This window comes from Coenobita brevimanus, chromosome 18 (assembly GCF_032717465.1).
Source record: "Coenobita brevimanus isolate Jiangsu-jjx chromosome 18, ASM3271746v2, whole genome shotgun sequence".
In the NCBI taxonomy this organism is placed as follows: Eukaryota; Metazoa; Arthropoda; class Malacostraca; order Decapoda; family Coenobitidae; genus Coenobita; species Coenobita brevimanus.
In genome coordinates, this window is record NC_136971.1 from 36,172,112 (window position 1) to 36,196,349 (window position 24,238).

Below are 24,238 nucleotides of genomic sequence, written 5' to 3' on the forward strand. Positions count from 1 at the left end.
TATTAATAAGTCAATAATAAATATATTTATAGAATGATGGGGAATTGTCCAGGGTGTGAATTGTCCTGACCGGGAATTGTCCATGTTTTGACAGTGAATTGACTTTACGGGGAATTGTTTCGGAACCGTATGTTTGGGGTGAATGAGTCAACTGTTCGTACAATACAGAAGGCAGAACGTAGCATACGGGAGGCAGTGATGGCTAGTGTACCAGACTGTATTCAAGTGTCTCCACCTACGCCTGTGCTTGTCAGTTTTCAGTAAGTGTTAGGGATTACTTTACTGTAGTACAATGTTTGGCTGAGAGGTGACGATAACAGGCTGGCACACATGAACAAGTTGAAAAGACAGGGCTTTGAAGGAGACTTGAACCATAACAATGCACTGCACGCCGGGGCCGCCATCTTGCCTGAGACAAGCGATGGTCACTTTGCGTGTCCCTGAAGCATCCTGATGGCAAAATCGTTATAGCGGGAAATTTATCGTAAATCGGATTTTGGGGTGGAACTTTTCTATTATCGTTGTAGCAAAGTATTGTAAACCGAAACATCGTAAAACGAGTAATGGCTGTAGAATGGCTCACGAGTTGTCGCTACATATTATACTGTCTATCATTGGCTAGAGTAAATAGGTAGGTCTCCCTCTTTCTCTCTCTCTCTCTCTCTCTCTCTCTCTCTCTCTCTCTCTCTCTCTCACTTTCCCCCTTGGTTTAATAGCGAAGTGCATTAGAGCACTCATTGGTTATGGAGTTTATTGTACAGTTACATCGAATAGTGAGTTACAGCGTAACATAGCATGATGGCAAAGCCTCCTAGCTGACCCTCGTGTCATCGGACCTCTCCAACCCCTTCTGATCTGAAAGGAATCTCTCGAACATTATATACAACTTGGAGAGGATGTGTGTGTGTGTGTGTGTGTGTGTGTGTGTGTGTGTGTGTGTGTGTGAAGATGTGTGTAGGTGTGTGTGTGTGTGTGTTTGTGTGTGATGTAGTGTCTAGTAGATTTCCATTCACGTGGACTAATCGACTAGGTCCGGTTACTCCACGTGTTTGAATACGTCATGAAATTCTTGGTTGTCTGGGCTAAAAAGAGATTGTTTGAGATACATCAGATGTTAAGAATGCTCGATGGTCTGAGATTGTGGATATACATTATGTGGATTAGCATTCCTAGTGAGAAGCTGTGTATATCTCCAGCACACACTACAGTATATCCTGTACATTGTGTTATGAATACTAGTACCTATAATGTCTACATAAACGGTATGTCCATATCCATGTGTGTAGATATGTATGAGTATATATGTATGTATGTAAACTGGGTTCATGGTGTATTGATTAAGCTATTGGGCAACACTTTTGGGAGAAGGATGCTCCTCCACCCTATAGTAATTCTTCATTCTGTTAAAAAACATATCTTTACACTTCAAGTCCTGCCTTTTTAATAAGCACATTGTTAATCATCTTGAATCCAACAACTTAGTTAGTGATAGACAATGTGGTTTTCGCCACGAAAGATCCACCATTGACATACTCAGTTTCCTAACTCATACCATCCATCAATCAATTGATCTACATGGAGAAACTCATGCAGTAGCTCTTGATATTTCTAAAGCTTTCGACAGAGTATGGCACCGTTCCCTATTGTCCAAACTCCATTGCTATGGACTAACGTCTTTTGTTCCTTTGATTTCTTCATATCTTAGTGACAGGAAAATAAGAGTAAAAGTAGATTATCTATATTCCAATTGCCACTCAATTAACGCCGGCGTGCCGCAGGGGTCAGTTCTGGTGCCAACCCTGTTCCTGGTTCATATTAATGATCTCTTATCTGTCACCCACAATCCCATCCATTCATACGCAGATGACTCAAAACTACATAGGTCATTCACATTCAGACATCCAATGACAAAATTTAATGTCTCTACCTCTCTACTCAGTACAGCCATCTCCATAAATCAATACCTATCTACGAGCAGTGAATGGGGACAAAACAACCTAGTCTCTTTTAATGCTAGTGAAACTATATATATACAATTTACTAATAGACAGATATTGCCAGATTCGTACATTACCTTCAGTGCCACTAATACAGTATTCCCATCTCCAAAAGTATTGAAATTCATGGCATCTCACTTATCAATGCTTTCAGCTGGACCTCTCATGTTAGGTCACTTGCTAAAACCGCCTCAAAGATACTTAGATTATTGTACAGAGTCCGTAACTTCTTCGCTGATGAGCAGTTGGCTATAATTTATGAGTCATGTGCGCTCTCAGCTTGAATATTGCCTACTCTTGTGGAATGGATGTGGAGAGGTTGCATTAAAACAAATAGATAAAATTCAGAACAAAGCTGTTAGAATTATTACCAACCAAGCCTTTACAAATAAACTACCTCCCCTGCAAGTAAGAAGGAATGTTGGCTCCCTTGCATTATTTTTCAGATATTTTTTTGGCAAATGCTCAGACGAAATTGCGTTCATGGTGCCACCTCTCCATGCCTTCCCTCGTGCTACTCGGGCATCTGGTAGTGCTCATGACTGGAATGTCACTCAGCCATATTGCAGAACTTATGCCTACCAGAATTCTTTCATTCCCCGAACTGCATCTCTCTGGAACTCGCTTCCCCAGAGTTGTTTCCCTCCAAATTTCAACCCACAGCTGTTCAAGTTTAACTGTTACAGATATTTTATGAACAGAGGACACCAGTAATCTGGTGTATGGATTATTATTTTTTTTTTTACTCATTTGTTTTTTCTTCCTCCGTTCTGTTATTTAAAAAAAAAAAATATATGCTGCCACTTTAGCATCATGCACAGCCCTTCTCGCCCTATTCCTTTTTTCCTTATACCTCTCATATGACACCTCATCCTTCCTCTGCATCCACACTTCTTATACACATCTCTTCTCAGCCACAGCCTTTCTACTTCCTCGCACCACTATTCACTTCCCTATCTTACAACATCACCCACTCGTCTCACACCACACACCTCTTCCCCATGGCACACCACAGCACTCTTAAACAACCGCCATTCTCCTGATCTTTCACTGCGTTCCACTCATCTTTCAATTTCTCCTGATAATCTATCATTGTCTTTCCTTTATCCAACTCATTCACTTTCAAAACCTCCCTACCACACCTAACTCTCGTAGCTCTCACCCATCTCTTACTGTACCTACTCACAACTTTCCCTCCACCAGGTAGTGCTCAGACATAATTATACTTCCACAAAAAGTATGAAAAACTAGAAAAAAAAATATCTAAAATCATTGTTAAGAAGTAAGAATGGCAAAAGTGCACAGATAAGATCTGAAAGAAGCTCAGAAACAAGAGAGGATTCAGGATGAGAGGAGACAGACTGACACCATACACCTTCCTGAGACAGACTGACTCCAACAGCAGTCAACCTATCCCCGATAGACTCCACGTCCCTGAAACCAGTGCAGTGTATTTTATGTGTTTATGCATATTTCAAAAACCTGTAACTGGACTGCAGTAAAATTTGGTGAACAGAAGGGCAGTGAATCACTGAAGAGTTGGCTTGATTTTAAGGCGAGATAGAAGACGCTACAAAGCCTCCTATTCCACCTAAGATGTGGTTCTGGGTGGCATATAAGAGGCTTTGATTCATCTCTTCCTTAGTGATATGTTTGGGTTACTGTATCGTATTATTGTTTCGTATTCACGTGGTGCCACCGATATAACTGGACGGCTCCTCTGCCTGGTTGTAAGAGAGTCCCTCATCTCCCTCCTTATCCCCCGAAGGTCAATGGTGGACTACAGGAGAAGGGGACCTTGAGCCTGCAGTCCACCGGGTTCAGGTCCAGATGAATCTAGGATTGTAACAACTACTACTAATACCACTACTACTACTAATACCACTACTACTACTACTAATACTGCTACTAGTACTACTACTACTAATACTGCTACTAGTACTACTACTACTAATACTGCTACTAGTACTACTACAACAAGAAAATATCGATGATCCGAGAAAATCCATCCCCCCAAAAAATAAAAAGTAATGAAGAGGAAAAAGTGACGAAGGTATAGAGTTCATGAGTTTACAGACGAACGAAGAAAAACAAAAAAGGAACTAATAAGAAAAACTACAAGGCGGTGAGAAAAATCCACATAATATTGTTCAGTTGTCTTCAGTTATTAAAAAGGAAGTTTAAAATAATATTGTTTAAGATATTTTTATTCCTTGGTAATATAGTACCATCCAACATCCTGCAGTATATTTAGATGTCCAGGAAACACTTGATAAACTCCCCATTAAGGCATGAAGTAAAAGATCGTGGTATGTGGGAAATATTTTGTTCATGAATAAGTCACTTGGTAGTTACTTCGAGACAGGGAGTACTAACAACTGGTGAATCTTTTGAGTGGCCTGAAATACGTAGCAGTGTATCCCAGGAGCCAGTTTTCTGACGTGTGTACTAACCTACCTATATCCTTTTACCTGTCTATATATCTATCTTCTATATTTTCTAAAAATAGTCTCCATGCTTTTCCTTTCCAGCTATCACGTTGCATTTCTTATTTTTTCCTGCCGGTTATTATGTCCAAGGAAGTGATGGATGAGGGAGCCTTCCTCGCACTTCGCCTCTCTATTTCACTTCACTGTTCCCTCCTTACCCCTCCATCATCTCATATCTTCATCACTTCCTTTCCATCACTCCATCTCTTTCATTCACTTCACCACATCTTTACCCCTCCACCATCTCACATTCTTTTCATCATTTCCTCTACATCACTTCTTCTTTGTTTCACTTCACCACTCCCTCCTCTCACTTTCACTTCATCATCACACCCTCTCAGTGATGATGACCCTGTAGGGCTTGGGTGCGTTGATGATGAGAACTTCAGGGTCCTTGTCCATGGTGAGTTCAAGTCCTGGTGGTGGTGCGAAAGAGAAGTTCTGCAGGAGCACCGTCAGGAACACAAACACTTCCACCCTGGCCAGACTCTCACCAGGACACGACCGTCGACCTGATGGTGTGGAGGTGTACTATATATTTTTTTCTTCTATGCTGAGCTATGGAGTCAAACGCTAACAGATATTAAAAGAAAGTATTCCCTGTAAGTAGTATACAAGAAGGGAATGTCAAAATCGATTACTTACAGGGTGTCAGGAGGTAGGGGATTTTGGATTTTCTTTCTTTTAATGCAAAGATACGGGAGCAACGGCTGAAAACAAGAAGAAAAAGCATTGTTTCGAAAAACATTAACATAGAATTGCAAAGGGGAAAATACAGCCAACACCAATCTCTTCACCGGTAAAAATCATAAAACAAGGAACTATTGTATGTATCATCACATAACAAGAAACTATTGTACCTACCATTATATAACGAGGAGCTATTGTACCTACAATCACATAACGAGGAACTACTGTACATGCCATCACATAATGGGGAAGTGTTATACCTTCTATCATATAACGGGGAAATATTGTACCTACTATCATATAACGGGGAAATATTGTACCTTCTATCATGTAACGAGGATATATTGTGTCTTCTATTCCATAAGGTGTAAAGTTTGTGCCTTTAATCGCATAACGAGGAAATGCTGTACCTACCATCGCATAACGGGAAAATATTGTACCTATCATTGCATAATTGGGATATATGGATGAGGAGTAGCAATGTCCAGACAGCACAAACTTGCCCAATCTAAATAGGCCACACTTCCATTCACTCTTCGTTCAAGCCCCAGGAATCCTGGCTCTACCGGATACGCCAAAAACATTCACCACATTTGCAGCTTCACACAAACGTATGTACCTACCATTACATAACGAGCATATACTGTACCCTCACTAATATACAGCATAATATGGGCTTCTACTGCACATACCGATAGCAAAAGGGACGAAGCCTTCTTTCCTGGCGTTGAAGGATCTGTCTGGGTTGATGAAGTGGTCGGGGTGGAAGTGGTGTGGTTGCTCCCAGTACTTAGGGTCCTTGTGGCAGCACTCTAGGTGGGGAACTACCACTGTGCCCTGGGGAGATGGGTAGATTAGGTAGATAGGTAGGTAGGTAGATAAGTACATAGGTATAAAGAGAGATAGAGGAGGGGGAGGGGGAACACTAACCTTGGGGATGGTGTAGCCCTCGATCTGTGTGTCCTGAGAGGCGGAATGTGCTATGGCCATTGGAGCAAGGGATACGCAACGGTGGACCTCGTGGATGAAGGCCTCCAGGTAGGGAAGCCTGGGGGAGGGACAAGAGTCAGAGAGAAAGAATAAGAGAGAGAGAATGTGTGTGTGTGTGTGTGTGTGTGTGTGTGTGTGTGTGTGTGTGTGTGTGTGTGTGTGTGTGTGCGTGTGTGTGCGCGCGCGCTCGCGCGCGCTCCCGCGCTCTCACAAGATTTACTTCATTGTCATCATTATCATCGTCACATTCATCATCAACATCGTTTTCATCATTATCATCATTATTATCATCATCAGCAGCAGCATCGTAATTAAGAGCGAGAAGGCTCCCTAAGACAGCATACCTCCTCTAACGCCAATAAAATTTATGGTCTGCTACAGACAGACAGCAAACATATTCACATACTGAGAGGCAGAAAGAAAAGTAGAGAGATAAGAAGGTTAACTGAGACAGTGACAAACAAAACAGTAAAAGAATCATAGATAAGGAAATAAACACAGAGACAGACAAAACAGCAAGGCATAAACACAGAGTTAAGAAGATAAACAGACGCAGAGAGACAGAAAAGCAAAAAACATAAACAGAGAGAGAGAGAGAGAGACAGAGAGAGAGAGCAAAACCTTCATCCCCACTTGCTCCTCTCGTGGTAGTAGAGGAAGCCGCCCTTAGGAACCATGGCGTCGATGTCCCGCTGTAACCTGGCCTGCACCTGCGGGTACTTGGCCAGGTACTTGATCGACCAGCGCAGGATTGACGTCGTGGTGTCAACGCCGGCCACAAACAATTCGCTCATCAACTCAGTCAAGTCCTTCTCTGAAAAAAGAAATATATTCTTTTCAACTTTTAACCGTAAAGGTAGGTCACAGATCATCGCTTTCAAATCATTCTCTGAACTATAAACAGACTTTTTTTTTTTTACTGCATGAAAAAGACCAATGCAAGTCCCTGGTCATCACCTTCAAATTTTTCCATGAAAAATAATCATAATCTTTTCAAATTTTTGATGATAAATGTCACCCAGCACTATTTAATCAATCTCTGGAGTACAAACATACTTTTTTAGGCCTCTTTACTCCCTGAAAGGGACAAGTATGAATAAGTACAGTTATCCATCTTGAAATCAATCTATAAAATTGAACATCTCCTTTTTTACCAATTCGAAAAGGAATAATGCAAGACTCTGATCATCACCAAATTTTTTCGGAAATATAACCATAGTCTTTTTTTTTCTTTTTTTTACTGCCTTGAAAGAACCAATGGAAAGCACTAATCAGTACTTTTAAATCCATCTCTATAATATGATCTGCCTCTTTTTTTTCCTCAGATTTTTTATTATTTAAAAAATAAAAAATCAGTAAGAATCACTGATCATCACCATATCCACCTCTGAGGAAATATATTCAGGTTTTTTATTATTATTATTTTTGTTATTATTTATTATAATTATTATTATTAGTAGTAGTAGTAGTATCTCCCCGAGTCCGATCTCGGCCTGTTAGACTGTCTTCTTGCTGTTTCAGTCGATTTTGTTCAGCTTCGGAGAGTTTTTTTTTTTTTTCTCTCGGACTGTAAGAGTCAGATTCATGCAAGCATTCCCGTCAGTTAAGGAAGCTCCTTAACACTTCATCCTTAAAATTATATTTTACTTCTTATACCTTGCCCTCTTCTTCTATGGTATATAATATATTAACCAGCCGTATCCAAAAATAAATCGATAAGGATGAGATGTTAGGGAACGGCCTTAACTGACGAGAATACGACCAGCATCGTATTCATATATTTTTACAGTTCAGAATTCAAGCCAGAGCGAGGGCGATTTTAGACTAAGATAAACTGAAATGAGTAGACTATGCTGCGAATCCCACCACAATAAATGCTACCCGTCTATAATATAATTCATTCACTTCCATTTGGAAGTGAATTTTCCTTAGCTAAACGCCAGAAAAAAACAGTGCTACAGCTCTAAATCTTTTCCGCAATACTTCTTCATGACTAGAACCCGCACCATAGTATTTGTTTATCTCTTGTTACACCTCAGCATTAACGATGGAGAGATGCCCATTTTACTCCAATCTGAACTGATGTATATATATATATATATATATATATATATATATATATATATATATATATATATATATATATATATATATATATGATTATACTATTAGTTATACAGTACCCTGCCTACAGGCCTCAATGGTGTCTCTGTTGGGTAAGATATCACCTTGTCACACCCCACCTATAAAATATACGCTGGTCGCCGCCCGTCTATAAACAGTTGTCTCTTTTATCGTGGCCTCACCTGACAGAGTATCGTCTTGAGAGGAATCCTTAGACTGTTGCAGCTCAATTAGATAGAAGTCGACGAGGTCCCTGGGGTGAGACGGGTCCAGTGTTGCTTTGTGTTGCTTGATAAACTCCTGCAACACCGAGTCTCGCTTATATTATCAGGGTGACATGAGGAGACTTTGTTCAGTTTATATATATATATATATATATATATATATATATATATTTATATATATATATATATATATATATATATATATATAGGGGCGTGGAAGAAGTTGAGAGGAGGAAGAGAGAGTTATATGTAGAAAGAAAGAGAGAGGTGAAAAGATTAGTAAGAGGGAGTAAGAAGAGAGTGGATGAGGAATTTGGAGGGAATTTGAGTGTAAAGTGGAGGGACTGTAAGATAATGTTCTGGAAAGAGGTGAAAAGAGTAAGACAGGGTGGAAGTGAAGTTAGCAGGGGAGTGAAAGATAAAAATGGTAGATTACTAGTGGAGAAGGGAGAAAAAGTGAGCAATTCCTTAAGGAATTGCTGAGCATAGAGGATGGATGTAATGCGAGTATAAGTGGCTGGGGAATGGCTGGGAGAAGGAGAGAGGTGAGAAGACAGGAAGAAATCAGTAGGATAGAAGTTGTGGAAGCAATGAAGAAAGTTAAATCGGGGAAAGTCCCAGGAATTGATGGAGTGTGTGGTGAAATGCTGAAGCATGGGGGAGAGATAGTAGTAGAATGGATGTGGAAGATGTGCAGATTGGCCTGAGTCAGGTATAATTATTCCCTTGTACAAAGGAAAAGGGGAAAAAGAAGTGTGTGGTAATCATAGGGGCATTTGTCTTCTTAGTATAATAGGAAAAGTGTATGGTAGGATACTTATTGACAGAGTTAGTGAAAGAACAGAGAAATTAGTTGGAGAAGAACAGGGAGGCTTTAGGAAGGGAAGAGGTTGTGTAGATCAGATATTCATTCTTAGATCTTTAGTGGAAAAGTTTCTAGAGAAGGGAAAGAAGTTGTATGCGGCTTTCATGGATTTGGAGAAAGCATATGACAGGGTGGATAAACAAGGATTGTGGAAAGTGTTAAGAATATATGGAGTAGATGGGAAGTTGTTGAATGCTGTGAAGAGTATGTACGGTGGTGCGAAGGCTGCAGTGCGTGTGGATGGTGAAATAAGTGAATTTTTCTCTTTGAAAGTTGGGTTGAAACAGGGATGTGTCATGTCTCCATGGTTGTTCAATCTGTACATGGATGGGGTAATAAAAGAGGTACAAGGTAGGGTAGTGGATGTTGGAGTGGCCCTGGTGAGAGAGGATAGTGTTTGGAAACTCCCTGTACTGTTGTTTAGAGATGATAATGTGTTGTTGAGTGAAGACGAAGGGGAGCTGCAAGACTTGGTGGATGAGTTTGGGAGAGTGTGTAAGAAACGGAATCTAAAGGTGAATATAGGGAAGAGTAAAGTGATGGTCTTTGAGAGAGGTGAAGTCAGTGAATGTACAGCGAGGTTGGATGGTGAGGAATTGGAAAATGTGAGTATGTTTAAGTACTTGGGTAGTGTGATGAGTAAGGATGGAAGTTTGGAGGGTGAAGTGCTTGAAAGGGTACAGCAGGGAAGAAAGGTTGCTGGTTCTTTGAAAGCAGTGATAAGAAACAGGGAAGTGAGCATGGAGGTGAAAAAGTTGCTGTATGACAGTATTGTGACACCAACTCTAACGTACGGAAGTGAAGCTTGGACGTTGTTGGAAGGACACTAGTCAAGAGTGAGAGCAGTGGAAATGAGTTATTTAAGAGGAGCCAATGGAGTCACATGGAGAGACAGGTTGACGAATGAGGATATAAAGAAGCGTTGTGGTGTGGATGTGGATGTGATAGGAAGCGTTATGAGGAACACACTGAGGTGGTTTGGCCATGTGGAGAGGATGGAGGGTGAAAGACTGACGAAGAGAGTGTATGTGAGTGAGGTGGAGGGGCGAAGAGGGAGGGGGAGGCCGAGGATGAGATGGAGGGATGGGGTGGAGAGGTATATGAGAGAGGGGTGTGTGAGTTGGGAGCAGGGCAATGAAATGGCGGGGGACAGGGCGACTTGGAGGCGATTTGTTTGTGGCCACCCCAGACGGGATTGAGGCGTCTGGCAATATATATATATATATATATATATATATATATATATATATATATAGATATATATATATATATATATATATATATACTGTATGTATATATATATATATATATATACTGTATGTATATATATATATATATATATATATATATATATATATATATATATATATATATATATATATATATATATATATATATTTCTTCAATTAACTCCTTCTTTCGTCTTGGTACACCTAGGCAATTTATTTGGACAAACACCATACACATCATTCGCCTATCTTTACTTGAACAAATGCTGGATCTGCCATAATATCTAACCTAACTTTAACTGACCAAAGCTATCCTAATGTAACCTAACATGATTTAGTCCATTCTAGCCTAACCTACCCTAACCAGACCTAACCAAAAGAAAACTAATTAATAACCTTTGCTTATTACACACCCTCATCGTTTCTTGGACTCTCTTCAGATCGTTCTTGACAGCATAATACCCAAGCCTCTTCTTGAGAAACTTTGGAGCCAACGTTAGAAGCCACGGGAACATGTTGAATAGGAACACTGGGCCTTGCACATGGTCGTTGGTGTTGCCGATGAATCTTATGAAGTCGTGGGCTATCGGGTCGTCCAGTTCATGACGTGTGTCTGGTAGAGTCACCAGGAGGTCGTAGAACAGAGAAAAGATAATAATAATATCGAAAGAAGCTGCCTGCTATCACTGAGAACAATGTACAATCGGGGGCAAATGTTCCTTGACTGTCCCCTGCCAGCAGTCAGTCTTGCTTTCCATTTTTCTCACCTGTTCCCATCCTCCCTTGTCGTGTGTGTGTGTGTGTGTGTGTGTGTGTGTGTGTGTGTGTGTGTGTGTGTGGTAATACTATCACAAAATATTTTCATGTCACGTCTTGCATCGACACAGCCAGCAGGGAAGTGTAGCCTATTTTTTTTTTTTTTTTAAGAAAGCCCAACAGGAGGACGTGGAGAGAAAATAATTACAAGAACAAGGGAAACTGTGTGCAATCGCTGAGAAGATAGGAAATTTTGGAGAGAGTTTGTATAATTTTCACCACATTTAACAATAATAGCAAGAAGGAAGACTCAGAAAGTGCTCTCAACAGCCAGTTTAAGGGTCGAATATTTGACTTTACCCTGTGACATTGAAGTTCGATAGATTACCTTTAAAAGCAAATTACTTCATTCTTGCCTAACCCTTACCCTTTCCACACACTTTGGCTCAGCCACATCAATCCACTTGTTACCCTCTTAACCCACCTGTCACATCAACCCACGTTTCACCACCACAACCCACATGTCAGCACTTCAACCCACCTGCCACCAACGTCCATATAATGTTAAGGACAGCCACACCCAGGGACAGAGGCAGTGGCTGGTCCTTCCCCGTGTGTTTCTTGAAGTCCTGTACAAGCTGCCTCGCCTCCTCCTGCATCGCATCCTCCAGTGCCGTCTTGCCCATCCCGAGGTCCCGCAGCTGACGGAGGGTGAAGCGGCGGTTCCTTTGCCACTGGAGCCCGTTGCTGAATATCAAGCCTGAGGTGGAAATATTTAGACGAGGTGAGAAGAGAGAGATTTATTCCATTCTTCAGTATAATTGCCTGACCTAAACGTAGGCAGTCTTAACGTACAATCTCACTAATTCTTGGTCTTTTCTTCATCACCATTACATTATTAAATTCTAGATTTTCAAGTGTAATTTTCTGGTTAATACTCGTAGATGTCTGTTTTCATGAATACCTATTCATCTATTCTTATCCACCATGGACCATTCCCATATATATCTATCTGTTCCTCTGTCTATCTATCCTTACCTATTGTGGAACCTTGGCTAAACACAGAGTAAGTGAAGAAGGTGGGCCTGTCCGAGAATTCCGGCCTTTTCAGGACAGTTTTTATCGTATCGTAATTACAGAGGAAGACGCTGGTTAAGCATCCCGTCCGCCACCTGTAAGAAAGTAGTCACGGATCACAGAATACTCTAGCAATCCTTTTATCTATGTATCTGTCAGTCTATCTGTCTGTCAATCTATCTGTCTATCTATTGTTACACGCATTAATCCCGTAAGCTCTGACAACAAACAATTCGCCTCCACGTCGCGCGGCCTCTGCCAATTGCCTGCCCTCTCTCCTGCTCACATCCCATTTGTCATCCATCTCTCCGATCTGTCCTTCCCTCCACCTCTTCCTTGGTCTCCCCCTCTCTTCTCCACACACACTGTTCTAGTCGTTCTCACATTCATTATCCTCTCCACATGGCCAAACGATCTCAAAACCTGATGGTCCACAAATAGCGCTCCATAAAACCCTCGACTGTATCTCGTTTGTTGAGAGTGAGGGCGTGGCTGTGGCCGTGGGACAAGAAGCAAATACATGACGCGGCCGTAGACTCTGACAGCGCTGCCTGAGCCGTTCTCGCAACAGTAAATCAATCACGTGGCGGAGTGAAAGAGGAGGGTTATATATGGACCACTCTGTTATTACACTGTAAAGGCAAACTCTCTCTAGTAATAATATTGTAAAGAAAAATTGGATGGTCTAATCCATTAAAACTATACTCTGTTCACTTAAAACTACACAAAATTGCTATCTGCCTTTCTTGATTGCTGTTTTAACAAAGGATTAACAAGGACACATGGTACCATACTCTTTTCATTCCAACATGGGCTAAAATTACCATCTCGCCATCTTGAATTCTGAGCTGTAAAAGGAGATTAACACTAGATAATGATGCCTGTTGTGAAGAAATGCAGTGTGTGTGTGTGTGTGTGTGTGTGTGTGTGTGTGTGTGTGTGTGTGTGTGCACTCACATAATAATGTCGCCATACACCTTCCTGAGTTTCATCACTTGGTCGCTGAGGCAGACTGACGTCGACGGCAGCCAGCCCACCACCGGCAGCCCCCATATCCCTGCAGGCACACACGGTACAATTATTAGCACCTATCGACAACACGAACGCCATTGAGACACCTGACTCACCAACAGTACCCCTTACACACCTGCAAACAAATACCTTACCCAATAAACATCCTAGTACTGTTGAGGAAAAAAATCATGACGCCTTCTCTACCAGCCACGAAACTCCCCAACAGGCGATAGTGATGCTGTTGATTTAGTTTGACATTCTTTCCATAGAAGATGCCACGGGAGGTGAAGCTGGCGATAGGGGAGGGGTATGAGCGGTAGCAGAGAAAACAACACTCAACCCAGTCACTAATTACAACAGGTTACCTACAGTATACTGTACACCTGTATTCTGACGTCATTTCCTGCTTCACATAACGTTTCTTCTGGATCAAACTCCTTCTCTTCCCACTAACCATCTGATGAGAGAGAGAGAGAGAGAGAGAGAGAGAGAGAGAGAGAGAGAGAGAGGACTCATAAGCATTTCCCGTTACTCGTACCTCTAAATGGTCCTTTGATTGACCGCATCTTACGTATTGTGGGGAAGGCTCAGTCTGCTGGTGTGGGCGTTGGTATGGCAGTAGGAGTAGGAAATGGAGAAATGATGAGTGGTTGGACATTGATAACGCTGACTAAACCGCCTCCCCAACACAAAATAATTCGCCGCAGGAGTGGGACTAGAGTGTTACGTATGTACAGTCGAAAAGAAGAAGGGTCGCTGTTTCAGCCCTGGTAGACAAGCGGTGGGTCGCTACCGACTGACAGGTTAGAGGAGTCCGGGTCTAGTTGTTACATGTCCAAGTTGTTACACCGCCAGTATCTCCATAATTAGTCTAAGATGAGGAAGTAGTAGTTGCCATGTTATGCAGCTTTCATGCAAAGGTAAAGCCTGAAGTGGCAACTTGAAGACATTGCTTAAGGAAGAGCTAATTAAAAAAAAAAGATATCTCTCAATTTTTTTTTTTTTTTCATGTTCAAAGTTATTTTGATATATCTGTCACCTGTTGGTTAAGCTGAGTCACCTGGTGTGCGGAACCGTATATGTAAAAAGGCTATGACATTAACAAAGGTTTATGGTGGTGGCGTTATTTTTATAAATACGGTATAAAATGGCAAAGTGTACAGAATGCCAATGTTGGGTTTTGTTGTTATGGATTACTTGTTACAGTATCAATTTACCCCATTCGAGAACAACTGTACTAAATCATCCCAATATTCTCAACCATGCCTGGAATTAACCATGGGAAACAGACTGTCATGAAGGCAGCTCTCAAACGAGTTCATCATCATCATCATCCGGACCTCCTTTCCCACCCTAGGACAGGGTAAGGAGTAGCAATGTCCAGACAGCTCAAATTTGCCCAATCCAATGGGCCACGCTTCCATTCAATCATCATTCAAGCCCCCGGAATCCTGGTTCTATCGGATACGTCAGAAACATTCACCACCTTCTGTAGCTTCACATAAACCTATCTAATAGAGTCCATACGGACGCTGCCACGATAAAAAAAAAAGGTGCCGAGCCCCTGATCATGCATTTCTCACAACATTCATCCAGCCAGCTCGATCTCTTGTCAGTTCCCTAGCCTCACTGACTTCCAAACCTCTTTTCCTCAAACGGTCATTCACCATATCTCTCTACCTTCTCCTTGGCCTACCTCGCCTCCTCCCTCCTTCAAATTCGTTCAGATATACCTTTTTCACCACTCAACTGTTATCCATTCTCTCCACATGACCATACCATCTCAGTACACTCTTTTCGATTCTGGTGTCCACATACATCCTCACTCCACATCTTTCACGAATCACACCATTTCGTATCCTATCCACCCTCTGCACGCCACATACTGTACGTTCCTCAGCAGCTCCATTTCCACTGCTCGTACTCTTGACTTTTCATTTTCATGCCACACCATAGTCTCACATCCATTTGTTAAAGCTGGCACTAACACTCCATCATGTAAGCCTAGTGCAGCTGCAGCACTCTAGCGTCTGTTTCTTAGCAAGGCCTTCATTGCACCAGCTACTTTTCTTCCTTGTTTCACTCTACTTTCCACTTCTTTTGCACATTTTCCTCTCTTTTCTATCACTGTACCCAGGTATTTGAACTCTCTCACCAATTCCAGTCTCTCTCAGTTTACTGTAACATCACACTGGGAGTCACCTTCTCTCTCAATAACCATCATTTTTTAGCAAGGTTAAGTGTCCCCCAGATTACCCTATCCAAAATCATGGCAGTTGGCAGTTTCAAACGAGTTAGGAATAATAATTATATAAAAGTGTTGCAGATCAGTACAGAGTAATGTAAAAGTAACATATTAGTTCATGAACGGTATTGGTAAAGGAAATCTTTATGTAGATCTAGGCGGTATCTTTGTTCATCTGTCAGTTTATCTGTCTGTCCATCTATCTAATATATCTATGTCTATCTGTCTGTCTCAGACTATCTATGTACTCCTTCATCTACCTGTCTATATCAATGAATCAGTCTGTCTATATAAATCAAGCTATTTATATCCAACTCTCTGTCTCTTTCTATCTATAAATAATGACAATGGAACAAGTGAGTGATTCAGTGAGTGCTGGTGACGGTGGTGGAGTAAATGAATGATAGCAGTTGCACAACTGAATGATTCAGTTACTGACAGAGGGTGTGATGAATGAATGTATGATAATGATATAATTTAATTTTACTTACACTTCATCCAATCTGCCTCTGCGCCTGCATTCCCATGTTAATGACAACATAATAATTATGGACATATCTGGGTTTAAAAACATGCATCTCAGTTTACACGGGGGTGCGTAACAAGTTGCTCCGGATCTGGGGTAAATTGTGAGGAATAACATGCCATCATAAACCTTTAAATAACCATATGACAAATTTTTTTTCGTTCATTTTGTCTATATATATAAAAGAACATATTATCCTCCTTTCAGACAAAAAATCATTATTTTATATCATTAACCTATGATGTGGTGAGGAAAAAAAAAAATGTCACAACTAGACCCGGTCTCCCCTACTATCAGTGAGGGGAGGAGAGAGAGCTGGGAAGGGTAGTGGGGATGATAGTGGGGTTGGTGATGATAGTGGGGTTGGTGGCAGTTGAGAATAGGGTTCCCTGCTAGGCTTGATTTCCTGTATTGCTCTACCATTTTTTCCTCTGCTTTTAACTTCCAGTGACGAAAGTGTCTGTGTCGAAAGGCGTAGACAATGTTTAATTGTCTTTATACCTTTATACTGTGTGATGAAATGTTAATTATTTCCACCGGAAAATTTTTTTATACCTCTTTTATACAAGCAAGAGTTTTACTGCCTTGTTCTTTGCACAGTTGACTATGAGTGACGGGTCTTTCCCTTTTATAAACATGAAAATAATGTGTCTGCATATCACTTGGGGTGAAGTATAATGAATAATACTGTCCACAATCAGTAATAAACGAGTATATTAACGTATTTATTAATTAACATGCTAAAACTTACGAAAAATGCCAGTTTTCACAAATACAAAAATATAATCATTGGAGTGCTCAGTCATGATGCAGTAACAGTCAACAACGGATCATTGGTTGTTTCAACACAGCCCAGACACGTTTCTACACAAATATAATATTATACCATCATTTGTTTGTTCACTGTTGACAAACAAGAGCAAAACACAGCTGCACTGACACTCAGCCGACCTGTTACACGCAAACGTACGCACTCAGATACTCAGTCACACACAGTCATAATCACACGCACAGTCACGCACATGAAGTAAACTGAGAAATGCATGCTGAACGTCATATCACTATCTTACATCTCTTCAATGTGGATTGCATCATACTGTAATAAGTGACTGGTCACATTAAGGCCTTAATGTCAAACGAAATTGAAAATTCGTGTCTTTCCAAATGGCAACTCCTACTTCCCACCCTACCCACATCCAACACCCCCGACTTTCATCCCTACACACCCTCCCAGCACCCTACACTTTCTCGACTAAAGAGGCAATTCATATCTAATGGTGTGTCTGATCCCTTCGGAATTTCCATGGGACTGAAGGAAAATCCTACATATCATCACTAATTAACCATTGTTGGCAACCTTACAATCACTCCACCTCCTGACCCCATTCTTTTCTCCACAGTCCACGACCACTACCTTATTCAACGAGTATGAGTCGTTAACATTTGCAAAATGTGATTATAGATATGGCACACGGATTTTAAAAATTCGTTCCCAAAGCATACATAAACATCTCGACATTAGGCCAATATCATTCACGTGAGGCAGGTAATGCTGATATGGCAATACTTATCACTCCCATCCCCCACCATCTCTGAGTTTGCCACCTCTGCCCACTCTCCTCTCAACATCCACCACCCCCACCATCACTCCCCCTACCCTCCCCTGCGCTCTCTCCCCCTCTCATGGTTAATAACCTGTCAGCTGGAAGCGACCCACTGCATGTGTACCAGGGCTAAGATAACGTTTCCCCTTCATCTGCTCGGAACTGTACACTCTATACATCTTGGTTTATCCTATCAGTATAGGTACATTCAGAGGACAAGGTCGCCTACGTGACCGTACGATATGTGGCCGTAGAGATATCACAACACTTTTTCCTTAGTGATTCATTCTCCGTCTTACAGCTCAGTATACGCTGCGTTATTGATGTCGATTAAGTGAGACATAAATTACATTCTAGAGAATTTGTAGGTGTACTATGCTAAATAAATCGCCATGGAAGAGGTGCTACGAAGCCTCCTAGAATAAGAATTTTAATATCAGCCATTCTGCTTTACTCTTTTTATATTAACTTCACCTAAAACTGTCATCTCTCCATCTTCAATGCTGAGTAGTAACAAGAAATCAACACTAGAATATGATGCTAGTCGCGAAGAAGTGCTATGGGGAGGGTGTAGAGCCGCAGTATTGTATTTTTTTGCCACTCAGCTAAATTAAACAAGCTGCAAATCGACAAAAAATTTGAGCCAAGTTAAGGTAGAACTATAGACCCCCGAAAGGGGCTAATGACACCAGTCGTTAGCCGATACATTTCTAGCGCTGCTCGGAATACGGCCTTGACCTTGACCTACTTTCACAAATTTCGAACTTGTCTGAAGTTTTCATCCCTTCTACACTCTTGTAAAATTTTGTAATTATATCTTGAGCGACTGCAAAGTTATTCTGCTAACAGACACAAAGGCAGACACACAGGCAAACTGAAAACAATACAAGCTTCGCTATCGCGGTTGATAAAAATGGCAAACACTTCCCTCTACTGGCTAACATTTCCAATCTGCGAGTGTTCTGTATGTCTCCACGGCCCGTATTCTCATCGGGTAAGGAGGCTCCCTAACACATCTTCCTTAACTGATTGTTATCCAAACTGCCATTAATATCCCATTTCCTGCATCTTTTATCGTTTCAATATTGACACTGATTACATGACTAACACTCAAAAATGTAGCAACTGAGCAGATTCAGGAATAAACCAGTAAGGACATGGTGTTGGTATGTTTCCTAATCGAACGAGGATTCAGTTCTACGTCTCTCCAGCCATAAATGATGCTCTCCGGTTATGATGCGTCAGATGGAACGTGAGGAACATTCCCGCAGGGTGCGGCCGCACTTTCTTCAAACATGTGATCGTCAAGAGGAAAAGAGGATCAGGCGTCCGACCAACGCTCAGACTCGGACGTTGCAGCTGCTCTAACCCTGTACTTCGTTTTGTCTGAAGTATCACCTGTTTAGAGCAACTGTGAAGTAGATGCAGAATACAACCCTCAAGGATGTGGTCTGTACATTTCCCTTTGCTCAGGTTCACTGATAAAGTAGCAGTCACTTCCCTCTCTTATATATGATTTGTCTTGGCAGGCAGGTGGTGGAGAGGGACGTCTTCATGTGGTGGCATCAATCTAACTGGTCGACTCTGCTGCCCGGTTATACATACTTCCCTGAACTCCCTTGCTATCCCCAGGAAAGGAGGATGATGGACTGTAGGAGGGAATCTTCGGCCCGCAGTTCACCAGGTTTACGATCAAATGAGCCTGGGGTTGCTACTACTACTACTACTACTACTGCTACCACTATTACTACTACTGATACCAACTGCTGGCAAATGCACTGTAAGATTCTCCAGTTTTCTCTCCTCGTCCCTTCTGCAAGTAATAAATCATTGTTGCCAAGCTCCTGAGTCTTAGCCCTAAATCATCGTGCCTGCCCATCCTTTTATGAATGAGGCAACCCTACCAAGCATTCAGCATGGACAGTGATTATTAGTGCTGAAGTGGTGACATGCAGAGGTGTAACAAAGGTATGAGGAGCTGTTGGCCTTAGGAACGGGCTATTAAGTTTATGCTCAGAATCGGATACATACAAGCCCTTACCCTTGCCTAGAGGGAAGTTGAAGCCAAGGTCTCCTACTGTTTATTGCCTTCGAGTGTAAAGTACTCGGGGAAAGAACAAATGACTAAGAAAAATGTGTTATGGAATCCCCAAAGCAACTCATTAAACAAACTTTTTTTCTTGACTGTACACTTACCTGGGGGCAGTCCCGGGGGCCGCCTGAGAAGGAGGAAAATAAGGAAAATGAGGAAACCGAGGAGAAGCGCCTCCGTCACCATCCTGTCACCTGGTGGGGCAAGGGATCGACTGACTGTGCTTGGTGGTAAGGGTGACTAGCAGACTGCGCTTATCATAAATACCCCTCTCCCTTGCTCCCCTCCCTTTGCCTTCCCTCCCTCCCATATACTCCTCCTCTGCTTTTCTCTCACCTCCTCTTCCCTCCCTTCCCACCCCTCCCGTCTCCTCCTCTCCTCCGTTCCCTTCCCTTTCCTCCTTTCCTCTACTTCCTCCCCTTCCCTCCTGTGTCTTCTTTCCTCTAATTTCCTCTCCCCTCCCCTCTCCTCCTTTCCTTTACTTCCCTCTCTCCGTCTCTCTGCCTTCTCTCGCCTATTTGCCCCTCCCCTCCCCTGTCTGCTCCGCATCCCATTCCTCTCCCCTGTCCTCTCCCCTCTCTATTTCCCTCTCCCCACCCCTCTCCTCTTCCCCTACCTCCCTCTCCTCTCTCCTTCACTTTTACATAACTTTCCCCTCCCCTCCTCTCTTCCTCTACATCCCCGTCCCCTCCCCTCCCCTTCTTCTTCCCCCCTTCCCCTACCTCACCATCCTTATCTGTAGTACATGTAGTTAGGTATGATACTAATGGTCCTCTCTGTAACAAACAGCTCCGAAAGAACTCGTTGAGTCTACTGGTGTTTGTTATCATTTGTACTCCTTTGTACTCCTCAATTCCCCCTTCTCTTCCATCTTCCTCTATTCCCCCTCTTCTTCCTCTACTTCCCTTTCCCTTCTCCTCTTCTTTCCTCCCCTCCCTTCTATCCTTTACTTTCTCCTACCTTCCCTCCTAGCAGGGTAGTAGTAGTAGCAGTTGGGTAGCCCCGGTCTACCTGGCCGAGAAGACCCTACAACCGCAGATAAGCAATCTCCCCTGCAAAGCCATCCCATGCAGTGTACCAGTGTTCCCTTGCGGTGGACAGCGCCTCACCACAGGGAGCACAGGAGAGGATTGAGGATGGTTATTGGATGGACGTCGCATTTGCTTCCCTCCACCCAGTTAACAGGGCTACATAACAAGCTCTACATCGTCCCATTATTTGGTTATATGGTTTCTGTAATGCTGAGTAGAATTTGGCTCGACTTCTCGTCCCAAATCAACTCAACACGGAGCGGGGTCCTCTTTCGAGACCGGAGCTAGTGCAATGAAGAGAGGCAGGACATAAAAACTTTCGGCAACACCATACACGTGTATTATTTCAGTTAGACACAAGACATTTCAGCAGACATTACATCACAATATAGAGCAATACAAAACCTTATCTAAAATATTGTGTATCTCGCAGGATACTAGCTTCCTAGATATTAATGACAATACAACAAATCTTAGTACTAGGAGTACAGTAAATACCCGTGCGCGCGGAGCGCGTGAGGGGAGAGGGGGGGGGGTTTGTGATCTACCAGGAGGGGGGAAGTAGGGAGGCACGGAGAGTGACTTAGAACGGCGAGGGGGAAGTTATGGTAATATTTAAGGAGACCCGAAATTAACAAGGGAGTTTAGGTGTTTTCTGTTGGCAAGAATTCTTTGACAATTAACTCTGGTTCTTATTTGGACTTTAAGAGCGGGGGTGAGGAATGGAGAGAGTTTTTAGGGATAGCGTGCGGAACAGGAGAATATAGTTATTACTCGCTGTCCTCTAGGTTTCTGTCGGCACAACTTATATATTACACATCTCCCCGGTAGGTTATGTAGACTCGCACTTCCCAACGCTTAACAAAGTCGGAACCCTCATAAATTCTATCCCACTATATTACTCAGAGGTTAGCCAATAGCACTCCAATAATGTGTTAGTCTTTCTTCGGGCTCTAGAGAGAAGTCCTTAGAAAACTTCGGGATGACACTCGCACGTATCTTCACTTGAGGTCTCTACCCACATTCTCGCCCGTTAACGGAGTATTATGTCCTGGTTTACCCCAATGGAAATTACATGAAATTACTACACTAGCCTTATTCTAAGAGGAAAGGAGTCACACTTAACCTACTTCACGATTATGGCAGGATCACTCGTATTTCTCGTGGAGAGAAACACGGTTACCTCAGTGACGATCCGGTCGGACTGAGGGCGTCGTCAGGGTAGGGCGAGCCGGGAGGGCACGGGGCGACTCGCTTGGGCGTCCTCTCACGTCCGGGGGTTTCCGGACCGGGCTCCGGACTGGGGCCGAAGAGGGCTAGGAACCTCTGGGTCAGGTCCCGGCGTCGCGGGGGCGTGGTGAGGTCTCGCCCGGGTGTCCTGGGGCGGGCCGGAAGAGGCGACGGACTGCGGTCTCCTATGAGCAGGGGCGCCGACAGGGGAGGACTGCGGCAGCGGCTGTCACGGGGGCCCGACAGGTGGGTCTTCTCAAGGGCCTCGCGCAGGGAACAGAGGCCGGGGGAAACAGGGAGGTCTTTCCTCCTTACTATACCCTGGGAGCGACCATCGATCGTCTCCACCGGGGTGCTGAGGGAGCGACCGTGGATCGTCTCTACCTGAGCTTTCAGGGAGCGACCATTGATCGTCTCTACCTGATTTTTATGGGAGCGACCATAGATCGTCTCTACCTTGTCTTTATGGGAGCGACCATTGATTGTCTCTACCGGAGTGCTGAGGGAGCGACCGTTGATCGTCTCTACCTGAGCTTTCAGGGAGCGACCATTGATCGTCTCTTCCTGATTTTTATGTGAGCGACCATAGATCGTCTCTATCTTTTTTTTATGGGAGCGACCATTGATCGTCTCTACCGGAGTGCTGAGGGAGCGACCGTTGATCGTCTCTACCTGAGCTTTCAGGGAGTGACCATTGATCGTCTCTTCCTGATTTTTATGTGAGCGACCATATCGTCTCTATCTTTTTTTTATGGGAGCGACCATTGATCGTCTCTACCTGGTTTTGATGGGAGCGACCGTTGATCGTCTCTACCTTGACACTATTAGAGTGACCATAGATCGTCTCTACCTTAGGGGCGCTGCCTGGAGTATAGTTTCTGACTCCACCCCTAGCTAACTCGGTGATTCCACCACACGAAGGTAGTGTCTTTCGCCTACGGTGGCGGTGGCGTGGTGGTTGAGTGTCACAAGGGCGCGCGGCCCGGGCTGACGTACGCCGCTGTTGCCCGGAGTGGTGGTGGCTGGCGGCGGCTACCCCGGGGGGTCCGAGTGGGGGTGTCGGCATTCTTGAGGGCGGAGTCCACTGTTCCTGGTCCGCCTCGATGTCGGGGATACTGCGGTATTCTCCGGAATATTCCGGAGAATCGTATCGGTCAAAGCCACGCATTTCAGTTTCCATCCAACGTTGTAAATAACTTCCTAGGTTACAGAAAACAATTTGGCTTGTCACTCAGTGTATATTCACCCAAGGAAGTGCTGGGCATCACAACATCAAGTGAGTTGATGATGGTCGCCACCACCTACCACCTTCCAAGCAGAGTAACGTGCAGTTATTACAGGCTTTGAAGGATGGAGAACATATTTTTACTACAGGCTTGCTAGTGTGACCGCTGCTGTGGCTGGATTGCATTCCTGAATTGCAATCCTCAAGGAGCTATATCATAATCATCTGGGCAAAATTTATCAAGGCCACACTAGCTCTGTAAACGTACAGAGAGAGGTTTGGCAGAAGCGCATAACATCTGGCACTCGGTATGGTAATCTTTCCGAGATAAGGCAATCAGCTGTCTGTTGCAGCCTGTAAGCCTGTTATTCATTTGCCAATAACTTAGCTGATTCTTGCAGCGGGGAGGGAGCAAAAAGTGGTCGGTGTAATAACTTTAGTTTATTCCATCTCTTTCCCTCTTTTTCTCAGCTAACCCAAGGAAAAAATGATGAATGAGTGAATAAGGGAGGGAGAGAAGGCGTGATGAAATGAGGGAAGGAGCATGGGAATGAGTGAGTGGGGAAGGAGAGGAAGAGAGGAAGGGAGCGAAGGAGTGAGGGATTGAGTGAAGGAGTGGTAGTCGATTGACTTGGAGGGTTTTCGTGTTCAAAAAATATGCCCGAATTTCCTGTTAAATTTCACAAACTAGAACAAATTAAGCAGCATAAAAGTTAGGGTAGCCACTCTGAATCAAGGCAATAAAGGATAAAATAGCATAATAAAGTTGGTATTTATAGATAATATATATAAGGGGCATGAAAATGGGTCATTTTCTGTGACAGAAAACA

The 24,238-nt window shown here is 43.1% G+C and overlaps 1 protein-coding gene across 1 annotated transcript; it reads right to left on the bottom strand.

Moving 5' to 3' along the window:
• Window positions 1–4,813: 4,813 nt before the first annotated feature.
• Window positions 4,814–20,108, bottom strand: LOC145391341 (cytochrome P450 2L1-like). Its single transcript, XM_080265940.1, has 10 exons — window positions 20,027–20,108; window positions 13,399–13,498; window positions 12,403–12,536; window positions 11,906–12,124; window positions 11,022–11,221; window positions 8,473–8,590; window positions 6,800–6,980; window positions 6,107–6,224; window positions 5,869–6,013; window positions 4,814–4,998 (listed from the first exon to the last, which is right to left on the bottom strand). The coding sequence occupies exons 1-10, from the start codon at window positions 20,106–20,108 to the stop codon at window positions 4,814–4,816; spliced, it is 1,482 nt and encodes a 493-aa protein (XP_080122066.1).
• Window positions 20,109–24,238: the final 4,130 nt, after the last annotated feature.